This window comes from Ranitomeya variabilis, chromosome 8, assembly GCF_051348905.1.
Source record: "Ranitomeya variabilis isolate aRanVar5 chromosome 8, aRanVar5.hap1, whole genome shotgun sequence".
Classification (NCBI taxonomy): Eukaryota; Metazoa; Chordata; class Amphibia; order Anura; family Dendrobatidae; genus Ranitomeya; species Ranitomeya variabilis.
Genome location: NC_135239.1, coordinates 220,224,006 through 220,240,833, shown reverse-complemented (window position 1 = coordinate 220,240,833; position 16,828 = coordinate 220,224,006). Strand labels below are relative to the sequence as shown.

Below are 16,828 nucleotides of genomic sequence, written 5' to 3'. Positions count from 1 at the left end.
CAGTACTTGGTACACTGGCGTGGTTATGGGCCTGAGGAGAGGTCCTGGGTACCAGCCTCGGACATTCATGCGGATCGGCTGGTCAGGTTTTTTCACCGTCGCCATCCGGACAAGCCGGGTCCTATAAGCAGTGAGGGCCCTGGGGTCCCTCGTAGAAGGCGGGGTACTGTCATGTCGGACGCTGTTCAGACCAGGTCGTTCGACAGACAGCGGTAATTCCGCTTTTGACCACTATGCGCTCATTGGCGTTGGCTAGATTTTATCTAGCTGGTCCAGGGTTAATTTACCTGATGCTCGGATTGGAAGCTGGGCCATGCCCATTGCCTTTAAATAGTTCTCCTGATCATTGGGCGTCGCCGATTATAGCTTCTGTCTTGTGCGTTATCTCGGTCTGGAGTGGTGAGCTAGTAGTTGGAGTATCGTTGCTGGTGGTGTATTTCCCTTTGTCTTATTTACTCCTTCCTATATTTGTATTTATTTTGCCCTGCGCATTTATAGTGTATTCCTGAGTGACTGCGACGTGGTGTATATTTTCCGTTATCCTTGTCTGTTCTAACTGTGGGTATTGGTGTATGATCTTTTCACTGGGTGGTGGGCGGTGGTTTCAGCCTAGGGTTAAAACAGGAGACAGGGCGAGGGTCGAGGCCTAGACATGCACACCATCAGTGTAAACTCTAGGTAGAGGGTCAGTCAGGATTTCCCTAGTCTGAGGGAAATTGCAGGGGCCCGGGTTATTAGCTCTTGCCCACCTAGTCTCCCCGTGATAAACGTTGCATCAGTATCGTCTAATATACCGCTAATATACCGCTGCTCAGCCATAATAATACACGGTACACATGTGATTAGGCTGCAGCGCAGGAGCCACGGACTCTGTATATAATCATTATGTAAGCTAGGGGCTGGGCATTAAGGAACCGGTGTCCTATCAGAAGCCACACTGATGAATACCTAAGCAGATCACCACATGAGAGCACAAGCATATCATTACCTGAAAATACAGATTACGCGGCAACCACACAACGGATTTTATCACCAGGTATCCGTGTAATCAGTATAACAGCACTGACCTGACACTGACTGTAGTCACTGAGCACAATCCTGATCACAGGTATCAGTGTAATCAGTATAACGGCACCGACCTGACACTGTCTGTAGTCACTGAGCACAATCCTGATCACAGTTATCTGTGTAATCAGTATAACGGCGCCGACCTGACACTGTCTGTAGTCACTGAGCACAATCCTGATCACAGGTATCAGTGTAATCAGTATAACGGCACCGACCTGACACTGTCTGTAGCCACTGAGCACAATCCTGATCACAGTTATCTGTGTAATCAGTATAACGGTGCCGACCTGACACTGTCTGTAGTCACTGAGCACAATCCTGATCACAGGTATCCGTGTAATCAGTATAACGGCGCCGACCTGACACTGTCTGTAGTCACTGAGCACAATCCTGATCACAGATATCAGTGTAATCAGTATAACGGCACCGACCTGACACTGCCTGTAGTCACTGAGCACAATCCTGATCACAGGTATCAGTGTAATCAGTATAACGGCACCGACCTGACACTGTCTGTAGTCACTGAGCACAATCCTGATCACAGGTATCAGTGTAATCAGTATAACGGCACCGACCTGACACTGTAGTCACTGAGCTCACTCCTGCTGACTGGGGCACTTTATGATTAATAAGTCACACACTGATCCTTACTTGGGGGTTTTGTTCAAGAGGTGTTACAAACAGAAAAAATCCTTAGCTATTCTACTTTATGGTGATAGATAAGGCATGTCCATGACTGCACCCCAATTACTTATGAGTAATTAGTCTTTGTGTCTGTAAAGCACAGGATAAAGGCAGCTGTATGAACCCTGTCCGGGCTGAGGCTGCAGCAGGCCCCACGCTCCGGGCTGAGGCAGCAGCAGGCCCCACTGTTCGGACTGAGGCGGCAGCAGGCCCCACTGTCTGGGCTGAGGCTGCGGCAGGCCCCACGCTCCGGGCTGAGGCGGCGGCAGGCCCCACGTTCCGGGCTGAGGCTGCGGCAGGCCCCACGTTCCGGGCTGAGGCGGCGGCAGGCCCCACTGTCCGGTCTGAGGCGGCAGCATGCCCCACTGTCTGGTCTGAGGCGGCAGCAGGCCCCACTGTCCGTTCTGAGGCGGCAGCATGCCCCACTGTCCGGTCTGAGGCGGCAGCATGCCCCACTGTCCGGTCTGAGGCGGCAGCAGGCCCCACTGTCCGGGCTGAGGCGGCAGCAGGCCCCACTGTCCGGGCTGAGGCGGCAGCAGGTCCCACTGTCCAGGCTGAGGCGGCAGCATGCCTCACTGTCCGGGCTGAGGCGGCAGCAGGCCCCACTGTCCGGTCTGAGGCGGCAGCATGCCCCACTGTCCGGTCTGAGGCGGCAGCATGCCCCACTATCCGGTCTGAGGCGGCAGCAGGCCCCACTGTCCGGTCTGAGGCGGCAGCAGGCCCCACTGTCCGGTCTGAGGCGGCAGCAGGCCCCACTGTCCGGTCTGAGGCGGCAGCAGGCCCCACTGTCCGGTCTGAGACTGCAGCATGCCCCACTGTCCGGTCTGAGGCGGCAGCAGGCCCCACTGTCCGGGCTGAGGCGGCAGCAGGCCCCACTGTCCGGGCTGAGGCGGCAGCAGGCCCCACTGTCCGGGCTGAGGCGGCAGCAGGCCCCACTGTCCGGTCTGAGGCGGCAGCAGGCCCCACTGTCCGGTCTGAGGCGGCAGCATGCCCCACTGTCCGGTCTGAGGCGGCAGCATGCCCCACTGTCCGGTCTGAGGCGGCAGCAGGCCCCACTGTCCGGGCTGAGGCGGCAGCAGGCCCCACTGTCCGGGCTGAGGCGGCAGCAGGCCCCACTGTCCGGGCTGAGGCGGCAGCAGGCCCCACTGTCCGGGCTGAGGCGGCAGCAGGCCCCACTGTCCGGGCTGAGGCGGCAGCAGGCCCCACTGTCCGGGCTGAGGCGGCGGCAGGCCCCACTGTCCGGGCTGAGGCGGCGGCAGGCCCAACTGTCCGGTCTGAGGCGGCGGCAGGCCCCACTGTCCGGGCTGAGGCGGCGGCAGGCCCCACTGTCCGGGCTGAGTCGGCGGCAGGCCCCACTGTCTGGTCTGAGGCGGCGGCAGGCCCCACTGTCCGGGCTGAGGCGGCAGCAGGCCCCACTGTCCGGGCTGAGGCGGCAGCAGGCCCCACTGTCCGGGCTGAGGCGGCAGCAGGCCCCACTGTCCGGGCTGCGCCGGCAGCAGGCCCCACTGTCCGGGCTGAGGCGGCAGCAGGCCCCACTGTCCGGTCTGAGGCGGCGGCAGGCCCCACTGTCCGGGCTGAGGCGGCAGCAGGCCCCACTGTCCGGGCTGAGGCGGCAGCAGGCCCCACTGTCCGGGCTGAGGCGGCGGCAGGCCCAACTGTCCGGTCTGAGGCGGCGGCAGGCCCCACTGTCCGGGCTGAGGCGGCGGCAGGCCCCACTGTCCGGGCTGAGGCGGCGGCAGGCCCCACTGTCTGGTCTGAGGCGGCGGCAGGCCCCACTGTCCGGGCTGAGGCGGCAGCAGGCCCCACTGTCCGGGCTGAGGCGGCAGCAGGCCCCACTGTCCGGGCTGAGGCGGCAGCAGGCCCCACTGTCCGGGCTGCGCCGGCAGCAGGCCCCACTGTCCGGGCTGAGGCGGCAGCAGGCCCCACTGTCCGGTCTGAGGCGGCGGCAGGCCCCACTGTCCGGGCTGAGGCGGCGGCAGGCCCCACTGTCCGGGCTGAGTCGGCGGCAGGCCCCACTGTCTGGTCTGAGGCGGCGGCAGGCCCCACTGTCTGGTCTGAGGCTACAGAGACACATTTTGTCAAGGTTTCTGGTTTGCTGCTTCTGACATTTCTCCTTTGTGCAGGTGAAGGACACGAGGATTGCAGAATTCTCACATCTCCACCAGAAGAGGCCACAGGACATGGCACAAGTGCTCGTAGGACTACTGCCCACACTGTGTAACCACGTGGAGAACATGCACAACTATTTCCAGGTTCTGACCCTCATTCGTGGGATGAGATGAGATGTTTGGCATATGTACAGCGAGAGATTGTCATCCGACCTCAGGGACTGCAGTCCATTTTCAGTATGAGAGGAAATACTCAGTTTTATCTGGAGCTGAGAGCGGTCACTTTGCTGCCCAAACTCCACAATCCTAAGATTTAATTAGTATTCACAGTGACTGAGCTCGGGGTGTTGTTGGGATTGCTGCATGGACGGACTGTAGTGAGCCGTGGCCATTACTGGGTGTTTGGTGCTAGGTGTGATGAGTCCTGTGTGAGCCGGGCTATGGGTGACGACAGGTGAAGGGAGCGTAGTTTTACACTATACGTAATGGCCTCCGTCCGGTGCAGTTACTTATTGTCGTTTCCCTCAGCAGATGCTTGTGACGGAGAATCACGGTGTGGTGGATGCTCCAGGGATTGACGTGAAGGAGCAGCAGTATATGGCTGCATGCTACCACTTACTTCTGCAGCTTTTCCACACACTCTTTGCCTGGTATGTCGGAATGAATTTCTATTTGGGGTCTTTACCATGTCAGGGGTCAGATACAGAGACTTTTTTATCTCTGTCATCCTGCAGGAATGGATTTTCGCAGCCAGAGAACAGTAATTTACTGAAGTCGGCACTGGCTGTATTTACAGACAGAATAAAGGAGTGTGACGCGTCCCTGGATATAGAGGAACAGGTTCGGTACGTCGCCCGCTGTCACTTCTCAACACAGATTCCAAGTTTCTGATATCTAAGATGGAACAAACACCGCTAACGTTCCCAATCTGATCGTCATATCTAATTCTCTTGTGCTCCATTGTGATTTATACGATGACCTCTAGATACGATACAGGACACGTCTCCTTCCTGAATGGTATGATGGCCGCGTGCTCCATGGTGATTAGTACGATCACCTCTAGATACAGGACACGTCTCCTTCCTGAACGGTATGATGTCCACGTGCTCCATGGTGATTAGTACGATCACCTCTAGATACAGGACACGTCTCCTTCCTGAACGGTATGATGTCCACGTGCTCCATGGTGATCAGTACGATCACCTCTAGATACAGGACACGTCTCCTTCCTGAACGGTATGATGGCCACGTGCTCCATGGTGATTAGTACAATCACCTCTAGATACAGGACACGTCTCCTCCCTGAACGGTATGATGGCCGCGTGCTCCATGGTGATTAGTACGATCACCTCTAGATACAGGACAGTCTCCTCCCTGAACGGTGTGATGGCCGTGTGCTCCATGGTGATTAGTACGATCACCTCTAGATACAGGACACGTCTCCTTCCTGAACGGTATGATGGCCGCGTGCTCCATGGTGATTAGTACGATCACCTCTAGATACAGGACACGTCTCCTTCCTGAACGGTGTGATGGCCGCATGCTCCATGGTGATTAGTACGATCACCTCTAGATACAGGACCCGTCTCCTTCCTGAACGGTATGATGGCCACATGCTCCATGGTGATTAGTACGATCACCTCTAGATACAGGACACGTCTCCTTCCTGAACGATATGATGGCCGCGTGCTCCATGGTGATTAGTACGATCACCTCTAGATACAGGACACGTCTCCTTCCTGAACGGTATGATGGCCGCGTGCTCCATAGTGATTAGTACGATCACCTCTAGATACAGGACACATCTCCTTCCTGAACGGTATGATGGCCGCGTGCTCCATGGTGATTAGTACGATCACCTCTAGATACAGGACACGTCTCCTTCCTGAACGGTATGATGGCCGCGTGCTCCATGGTGATTAGTACGATCACCTCTAGATACAGGACACGTCTCCTTCCTGAACGGTATGATGGCCGCGTGCTCCATAGTGATTAGTACGATCACCTCTAGATACAGGACAGTCTCCTTCCTGAACGGTATGATGGCCGCGTGCTCCATGGTGATTAGTACGATCACCTCTAGATACAGGACATGTCTCGTTCCTGAACGGTGTGATGGCCGCGTGCTCCATGGTGATTAGTACGATCACCTCTAGATACAGGACAGTCTCCTTCCTGAACGGTATGATGGCTGCGTGCTCCATGGTGATTAGTACGATCACCTCTAGATACAGGACACGTCTCCTTCCTGAACGGTATGATGGCCGCGTGCTCCATAGTGATTAGTACGATCACCTCTAGATACAGGACACATCTCCTTCCTGAACGGTATGATGGCCGCGTGCTCCATGATGATTAGTACGATCACCTCTAGATACAGGACCCGTCTCCTTCCTGAACGGTATGATGTCCACGTGCTCCATGGTGATTAGTACGATCACCTCTAGATACAGGACACGTCTCCTTCCTGAACGGTATGATGGCCGCGTGCTCCATGGTGATTAGTACGATCACCTCTAGATACAGGACAGTCTCCTTCCTGAACGGTATGATGGCCGCGTGCTCCATAGTGATTAGTACGATCACCTCTAGATACAGGACACATCTCCTTCCTGAACGGTATGATGGCCGCGTGCTCCATGGTGATTAGTACGATCACCTCTAGATACAGGACAGTCTCCTTCCTGAACGGTATGATGGCCGCGTGCTCCATGGTGATTAGTACGATCACCTCTAGATACAGGACAGTCTCCTTCCTGAACGGTATGATGGCCGTGTGTTCCATGGTGATTAGTACGATCACCTCTAGATACAGGACACGTCTCCTTCCTGAACGGTATGATGGCCGAGTGCTCCATGGTGATTAGTACGATCACCTCTAGATACAGGACACATCTCCTTCCTGAACGGTATGATGGCCGCGTGCTCCATGGTGATTAGTACGATCACCTCTAGATACAGGACACGTCTCCTTCCTGAACGGTATGATGGCCGAGTGCTCCATGGTGATTAGTACGATCACCTCTAGATACAGGACACGTCTCCTCCCTGAACGCTATGATGGCCGCGTGCTCCATGGTGATTAGTACGATTACCTCTAGATACAGGACAGTCTCCTTCCTGAACGGTATGATGGCCGCGTGCTCCATGGTGATTAGTACGATCACCTCTAGATACAGGACACATCTCCTTCCTGAACGGTATGATGGCTGCGTGCTCCATGGTGATTAGTACGATCACCTCTAGATACAGGACAGTCTCCTTCCTGAACGGTATGATGGCCGCGTGCTCCATGGTGATTAGTACGATCACCTCTAGATACAGGACACATCTCCTTCCTGAACGGTATGATGGCCACGTGCTCCATGGTGATTAGTACGATGACCTCTAGATACAGGACAGTCTCCTTCCTGAACGGTATGATGGCCGCGTGCTCCATGGTGATTAGTACGATCACCTCTAGATACAGGACAGTCTCCTTCCTGAACGGTATGATGGCCGCGTGCTCCATGGTGATTAGTACGATCACCTCTAGATACAGGACACGTCTCCTTCCTGAACGGTATGATGTCCACGTGCTCCATGGTGATTAGTACGATCACCTCTAGATACAGGACACGTCTCCTTCCTGAACGGTATGATGTCCACGTGCTCCATGGTGATTAGTACGATCACCTCTAGATACAGGACACGTCTCCTTCCTGAACGGTATGATGGCCACGTGCTCCATGGTGATTAGTACAATCACCTCTAGATACAGGACACGTCTCCTCCCTGAACGGTATGATGTCCACGTGCTCCATGGTGATTAGTACGATTGCCTCTACATACAGGACACATCTCCTCCCTGAACGGTGTGATGGCCGTGTGCTCCATGGTGATTAGTACGATCACCTCTAGATACAGGACACGTCTCCTTCCTGAACGGTGTGATGGCCGCGTGCTCCATGGTGATTAGTACGATCACCTCTAGATACAGGACCCGTCTCCTTCCTGAACGGTATGATGGCCGCGTGCTCCATGGTGATTAGTACGATCACCTCTAGATACAGGACACGTCTCCTTCCTGAACGGTATGATGGCCGCGTGCTCCATAGTGATTAGTACGATCACCTCTAGATACAGGACACATCTCCTTCCTGAACGGTATGATGGCCGTGTGCTCCATGGTGATTAGTACGATCACCTCTAGATACAGGACACGTCTCCTTCCTGAACGGTATGATGGCCGCGTGCTCCATAGTGATTAGTACGATCACCTCTAGATACAGGACACGTCTCCTTCCTGAACGGTATGATGGCCGCGTGCTCCATAGTGATTAGTACGATCACCTCTAGATACAGGACACATCTCCTTCCTGAACGGTATGATGGCCACGTGCTCCATGATGATTAGTACGATCACCTCTAGATACAGGACCCGTCTCCTTCCTGAACGGTATGATGTCCACGTGCTCCATGGTGATTAGTACGATCACCTCTAGATACAGGACACGTCTCCTTCCTGAACGGTATGATGGCCGCGTGCTCCATGGTGATTAGTACGATCACCTCTAGATACAGGACAGTCTCCTTCCTGAACGGTATGATGGCCGCGTGCTCCATAGTGATTAGTACGATCACCTGTAGATACAGGACACATCTCCTTCCTGAACGGTATGATGGCCGCGTGCTCCATGGTGATTAGTACGATCACCTCTAGATACAGGACAGTCTCCTTCCTGAACGGTATGATGGCCGCGTGCTCCATGGTGATTAGTACGATCACCTCTAGATACAGGACAGTCTCCTTCCTGAACGGTATGATGGCCGCGTGCTCCATGGTGATTAGTACGATGACCTCTAGATACAGGACAGTCTCCTTCCTGAACGGTATGATGGCCGCGTGCTCCATGGTGATTAGTACAATCACCTCTAGATACAGGACACGTCTCCTTCCTGAACGGTATGATGGCCGAGTGCTCCATGGTGATTAGTACGATCACCTCTAGATACAGGACAGTCTCCTCCCTGAATGGTATGATGGCCGCGTGCTCCATAGTGATTAGTACGATCACCTCTAGATACAGGACACGTCTCCTTCCTGAACGGTATGATGGCCGCGTGCTCCATAGTGATTAGTACGATCACCTCTAGATACAGGACACATCTCCTTCCTGAATGGTATGATGGCCGCGTGCTCCATGATGATTAGTACGATCACCTCTAGATACAGGACCCGTCTCCTTCCTGAACGGTATGATGTCCACGTGCTCCATGGTGATTAGTACGATCACCTCTAGATACAGGACACGTCTCCTTCCTGAACGGTATGATGGCCGCGTGCTCCATGGTGATTAGTACGATCACCTCTAGATACAGGACAGTCTCCTTCCTGAACGGTATGATGGCCGCGTGCTCCATAGTGATTAGTACGATCACCTCTAGATACAGGACAGTCTCCTCCCTGAACGGTATGATGGCCGGGTGCTCCATGGCGATTAGTACGATCACCTCTAGATACAGGACACGTCTCCTTCCTGAACGGTATGATGGCCGCGTGCTCCATGGTGATTAGTACGATCACCTCTAGATACAGGAGACGTCTCCTTCCTGAACGGTATGATGGCCACATGCTCCATGGTGATTAGTACGATCACCTCTAGATACAGGACACGTCTCCTCCCTGAACGGTATGAGGGCCGCGTGTTCCATGGTGATTAGTACGATCACCTCTAGATACAGGACAGTCTCCTTCCTGAAAGGTATGATGGCCACATGCTCCATGGTGATTAGTACGATCACCTCTAGACACAGGACACGTCTCCTCCCTGAACGGTATGAGGGCCGCGTGTTCCATGATGATTAGTACGATCACCTCTAGATACAGGACATGTCTCCTCCCTGAACGGTATCATGGCCGCGTGCTCCATGGTGATTAGTACGATCACCTCTAGATACAGGACACATCTCCTTCCTGAACGGTATGATGGCCGAGTGCTCCATGGTGATTAGTACGATCACCTCTAGATACAGGACACATCTCCTTCCTGAACGGTATGATGGCCGAGTGCTCCATGGTGATTAGTACGATCACCTCTAGATACAGGACACATCTCCTTCCTGAACGGTATGATGGCCGAGTGCTCCATGGTGATTAGTACGATCACCTCTAGATACAGGACACATCTCCTTCCTGAACGGTATGATGGCCGAGTGCTCCATGGTGATTAGTACGATCACCTCTAGATACAGGACACATCTCCTTCCTGAACGGTATGATGGCCGCGTGCTCCATGGTGATTAGTACGATCACCTCTAGATACAGGACCCGTCTCCTTCCTGAACGGTATGATGGCCGTGTGCTCCATGGTGATTAGTACGATCACCTCTAGATACAGGACACATCTCCTTCCTGAAAGGTATGATGGCCGTGTGCTCCATGGTGATTAGTACGATCACCTCTAGATACAGGACATGTCTCCTCCCTGAACGGTATGATGGCCGTGTGCTCCATGGTGATTAGTACTATGACCTCTAGATACAGGACACGTCTCCTTCCTGAACGGTATGATGGCCGCGTGCTCCATAGTGATTAGTACGATCACCTCTAGATACAGGACACGTCTCCTCCCTGAACGGTATGATGGCCACGTGCTCCATGGTGATTAGTACGATCACCTCTAGATACAGGACACGTCTCCTTCCTGAACGGTATGATGGCCGCGTGCTCCATGGTGATTAGTACGATCACCTCTAGATACAGGACACGTCTCCTTCCTGAACGGTATGATGGCCGCGTGCTCCATGGTGATTAGTACGATCACCTCTAGATACAGGACACGTCTCCTTCCTGAACGGTGTGATGTCCGCGTGCTCCATGGTGATTAGTACGATCACCTCTAGATACAGGACACATCTCCTTCCTGAAAGGTATGATGGCCGCGTGCTCCATGGTGATTAGTACGATCACCTCTAGATACAGGACACGTCTCCTTCCTGAACGGTGTGATGGCCGCGTGCTCCATGGTGATTAGTACGATCACCTCTAGATACAGGACAGTCTCCTCCCTGAACGGTATGATGTCCACGTGCTCCATGGTGATTAGTACGATCACCTCTAGATACAGGACCCGTCTCCTTCCTGAACGGTATGATGGCCGCGTGCTCCATGGTGATTAGTACGATCACCTCTAGATACAGGACATGTCTCCTTCCTGAACGGTATGATGGCCGCGTGCTCCATGGTGATTAGTACGATCACCTCTAGATACAGGACCCGTCTCCTCCCTGAACGGTGTGATGGCCGCGTGCTCCATGGTGATTAGTACGATCACCTCTAGATACAGGACACGTCTCCTTCCTCTGCGGTATGATGGCCGCGTGCTCCATGGTGATTAGTACGATCACCTCTAGATACAGGACACATCTCCTTCATGAACGGTATGATGGCCACGTGCTCCATGGTGATTAGTACGATGACCTCTAGATACAGGACACGTCTCCCTCCTGAACGGTATGATGGCCGCGTGCTCCATGGTGATTAGTACGATCAACTCTAGATACAGGACACATCTCCTTCCTGAACGGTATGATGGCCGCGTGCTCCATGGTGATTAGTACGATCACCTCTAGATACAGGACATGTCTCCTTCCTGAACAGTATGATGGCCGTGTGCTCCATGGTGATTAGTACGATCACCTCTAGATACAGGGCACGTCTCCTTCCTGAACAGTATGATGGCCACATGCTCCATGGTGATTAGTACGATCACCTCTAGACACAGGACACGTCTCCTCCCTGAACGGTATGAGGGCCGCGTGTTCCATGGTGATTAGTACGATCACCTCTAGATACAGGACACGTCTCCTTCCTGAACGGTATGATGGCCGCGTGCTCCATGGTGATTAGTACGATCACCTCTAGATACAGGACCCGTCTCCTCCCTGAACGGTATGATGGCCGCGTGCTCCATGGTGATTAGTACAATCACCTCTAGATACAGGACTCGTCTCCTTCCTGAACGGTATGATGGCCGCGTGCTCCATGGTGATTAGTACGATCACCTCTAGATACAGGACACGTCTCCTCCCTGAACGGTATGATGTCCACGTGCTCCATGGTGATTAGTACGATCACCTCTAGATACAGGACACATCTCCTTCCTGAACGGTATGATGGCCGCGTGCTCCATGGTGATTAGTACAATCACCTCTAGATACAGGACAGTCTCCTTCCTGAACGGTATGATGGCCGCGTGCTCCATGGTGATTAGTACGATCACCTCTAGATACAGGACACATCTCCTTCCTGAACGGTATGATGGCCACGTGCTCCATGGTGATTAGTACGATCACCTCTAGATACAGGACATGTCTCCTTCCTGAACAGTATGATGGCCGCGTGCTCCATGGTGATTAGTACGATCACCTCTAGATACAGGACATGTCTCCTTCCTGAACGGTATGATGGCCGGGTGCTTCATGGTGATCATGGTGATTAGTACGATCACCTCTAGATACAGGACACATCTCCTTCCTGAAAGGTATGATGGCCGTGTGCTCCATGGTGATTAGTACGATCACCTCTAGATACAGGACATGTCTCCTCCCTGAACGGTATGATGGCCGCATGCTCCATGGTGATTAGTACGATCACCTCTAGATACAGGACACGTCCCCTCCCTGAACGGTATGATGGCCGTATGCTCCATGGTGATTAGTACGATCACCTCTAGATACAGGACACGTCCCCTCCTGAATGGTATGATGGCCACATGCTCCATGGTGATTAGTACGATCACCTCTAGATACAGGACATGTCTCCTCCCTGAACGGTATGATGGCCGTGTGCTCCATGGTGATTAGTACGATGACCTCTAGATACAGGACATGTCTCCTCCCTGAACGGTATGATGGCCGCGTGCTCCATGGTGATTAGTACGATCACCTCTAGATACAGGACACGTCTCCTTCCTGAATGGTATGATGGCCGCGTGCTCCATGGTGATTAGTACGATCACCTCTAGATACAGGACACGTCTCCTTCCTGAACGGTATGATGGCCGCGTGCTCCATGGTGATTAGTACGATCACCTCTAGATACAGGACACGTCTCCTTCCTGAACGGTATGATGGCCGCGTGCTCCATAGTGATTAGTACGATCACCTCTAGATACAGGACACATCTCCTTCCTGAACGGTATGATGGCCGTGTGCTCCATGGTGATTAGTACGATCACCTCTAGATACAGGACACGTCTCCTTCCTGAATGGTATGATGGCCGCGTGCTCCATGGTGATTAGTACGATCACCTCTAGATACAGGACACGTCTCCTTCCTGAACGGTGTGATGTCCGCGTGCTCCATGGTGATTAGTACGATCACCTCTAGATACAGGACACGTCTCCTTCCTGAACGGTATGATGGCCGCGTGCTCCATGGTGATTAGTACGATCACCTCTAGATACAGGACAGTCTCCTTCCTGAACGGTGTGATGGCCACATGCTCCATGGTGATTAGTACGATCACCTCTAGATACAGGACCCGTCTCCTTCCTGAACGGTATGATGGCCGCGTGCTCCATGGTGATTAGTACGATCACCTCTAGATACAGGACAGTCTCCTTCCTGAACGGTATGATGTCCGCGTGCTCCATGGTGATTAGTACGATCACCTCTAGATACAGGACATGTCTCCTTCCTGAACGGTATGATGGCCGCGTGCTCCATGGTGATTAGTACGATCACCTCTAGATACAGGACATGTCTCCTCCTGAACGGTATGATGGCCGGGTGCTTCATGGTGATCATGGTGATTAGTACGATCACCTCTAGATACAGGACACGTCCCCTCCCTGAACGGTATGATGGCCACATGCTCCATGGTGATTAGTACGATCACCTCTAGATACAGGACACGTCTCCCTCCTGAACGGTATGATGGCCGGGTGCTTCATGGTGATCATGGTGATTAGTACGATCACCTCTAGATACAGGACACGTCCCCTCCCTGAACGGTATGATGGCCGCGTGCTCCATGGTGATTAGTACGATCACCTCTAGATACAGGACAGTCTCCTTGCTGAACGGTATGATGGCCACGTGCTCCATGGTGATTACTACAATCACCTCTAGATACAGGACACATCTCCTTCCTGAACGGTATGATGGCCGCGTGCTCCATGGTGATTAGTACGATCACCTCTAGATACAGGACAGTCTCCTTCCTGAACGGTATGATGGCCGCGTGCTCCATGGTGATTAGTACGATCACCTCTAGATACAGGACATGTCTCCTTCCTGAACGGTATGATGGCCGCGTGCTCCATGGTGATTAGTACGATCACCTCTAGATACAGGACACGTCTCCTTCCTGAACGGTATGATGGCTGCGTGCTCCATGGTGATTAGTACGATCACCTCTAGATACAGGACACGTCTCCTTCCTGAACGGTATGATGGCCGCGTGCTCCATGGTGATTAGTACGATCACCTCTAGATACAGGACACGTCCGCTGCCTGAACGGTATGATGGCTGCGTGCTCCATGGTGATTAGTACAATAACCTCTAGATACAGGACACGTCTCCTTCCTGAACGGTATGATGGCCGCGTGCTCCATGGTGATTAGTACGATCACCTCTAGATACAGGACACATTTCCTTCCTGAACGGTATGATGGCCGTGTGCTCCATGATGATTAGTACGATCACCTCTAGATACAGGACACGTCTCCTTCCTGAACGGTATGATGGCCGTGTGCTCCATGGTGATTAGTACGATCACCTCTAGATACAGGACAGTCTCCTTCCTGAACGGTATGATGGCCGTGTGTTCCATGGTGATTAGTACGATCACCTCTAGATACAGGACACGTCTCCTTCCTGAACGGTATGATGGCCGCGTGCTCCATGGTGATTAGTACGATCACCTCTAGATACAGGACACATCTCCTTCCTGAACGGTATGATGGCCGCGTGCTCCATGGTGATTAGTACGATCACCTCTAGATGCAGGACACGTCTCCTTCCTGAACGGTATGATGGCCGCGTGCTCCATGGTGATTAGTAAGATCACCTCTAGATACAGGACAGTCTCCTTCCTGAACGGTATGATGGCCGTGTGTTCCATGGTGATTAGTACGATCACCTCTAGATACAGGACACGTCTCCTTCCTGAATGGTATGATGGCCGCATGCTCCATGGTGATTAGTACGATCACCTCTAGATACAGGACAGTCTCCTTCCTGAACGGTATGATGGCCGTGTGTTCCATGGTGATTAGTACGATCACCTCTAGATACAGGACAGTCTCCTTCCTGAACGGTATGATGGCCGCGTGCTCCATGGTGATTAGTACGATCACCTCTAGATACAGGACACATCTCCTTCCTGAACGGTATGATGTCCACGTGCTCCATGGTGATTAGTACGATCACCTCTAGATACAGGACACATCTCCTTCCTGAACGGTATGATGGCCGCGTGCTCCATGGTGATTAGTACGATCACCTCTAGATACAGGACACGTCTCCTTCCTGAACGGTATGATGGCCGCGTGCTCCATGGTGATTAGTACGATCACCTCTAGATACAGGACACGTCTCCTTCCTGAACGGTATGATGGCCGCGTGCTCCATGGTGATTAGTACGATCACCTCTAGATACAGGAGACGTCTCCTTCCTGAACGGTATGATGTCCACGTGCTCCATGGTGATTAGTACAATCACCTCTAGATACAGGACACGTCTCCTTCCTGAACAGTATGATGGCCGCGTGCTCCATGGTGATTAGTACGATCACCTCTAGATACAGGACACGTCCGCCACCTGAATGGTATGATGGCCGCGTGCTCCATGGTGATTAGTACAATCACCTCTAGATACAGGACACATCTCCTTCCTGAACGGTATGATGGCCGCGTGCTCCATGGTGATTAGTACGATCACCTCTAGATACAGGACACGTCTCCTTCCTGAACGGTGTGATGGCCGCGTTCTCCATAGTGATTAGTACGATCACCTCTAGATACAGGACACATCTCCTTCCTGAACGGTATGATGGCCACGTGCTCCATGGTGATTAGTACGATCACCTCTAGATACAGGACACGTCTCCTTCCTGAACGGTATGATGTCCGCGTGCTCCATGGTGATTAGTACGATCACCTCTAGATACAGGACAGTCTCCTCCCTGAACGGTATGATGGCCGCGTGCTCCATGGTGATTAGTACGATCACCTCTAGATACAGGAGACGTCTCCTTCCTGAACGGTATGATGGCCACATGCTCTATGGTGATTAGTACGATCACCTCTAGATACAGGACACGTCTCCTTCCTGAACGGTATGATGGCCACGTGCTCCATGGTGATTAGTACGATCACCTCTAGATACAGGAGACGTCCGCCACCTGAATGGTATGATGGCCGCGTGCTCCATGGTGATAAGTACAATCACCTCTAGATACAGGACACATCTCCTTCCTGAACGGTATGATGGCCGCGTGCTCCATGGTGATTAGTACGATCACCTCTAGATACAGGACACGTCTCCTTCCTGAACGGTGTGATGGCCGCGTGCTCCATAGTGATTAGTACGATCACCTCTAGATACAGGACACATCTCCTTCCTGAACGGTATGATGGCCGCGTGCTCCATGGTGATTAGTACGATCACCTCTAGATACAGGACACGTCCGCCACCTGAATGGTATGATGGCCGCGTGCTCCATGGTGATAAGTACAATCACCTCTAGATACAGGACACATCTCCTTCCTGAACGGTATGATGGCCACATGCTCCATGGTGATTAGTACGATCACCTCTAGATACAGGACACGTCCGCCACCTGAATGGTATGATGGCCGCGTGCTCCATGGTGATAAGTACAATCACCTCTAGATACAGGACACATCTCCTTCCTGAACGGTATGATGGCCGCGTGCTCCATGGTGATTAGTACGATCACCTCTAGATACAGGACA

At 53.0% G+C, this 16,828-nt stretch overlaps 1 protein-coding gene across 3 annotated transcripts in view; it reads left to right on the top strand.

The window, feature by feature from the left end:
- Positions 1–16,828, top strand: part of FANCD2 (FA complementation group D2) — a 193,892-nt gene that overhangs the window by 116,614 nt on the left and 60,450 nt on the right. For 2 of the 3 annotated variants that reach the window (XM_077277273.1, XM_077277272.1), the window contains 3 exons: positions 3,876–4,004; positions 4,392–4,510; positions 4,595–4,705. In XM_077277273.1, the coding sequence (XP_077133388.1) occupies positions 3,876–4,004; positions 4,392–4,510; positions 4,595–4,705 (359 nt within the window). Of the gene's footprint in view, positions 1–3,875; positions 4,005–4,388; positions 4,511–4,594; positions 4,706–16,828 lie in introns of all 3 variants that reach the window. The other variant, XM_077277271.1, reaches the window with a different exon arrangement.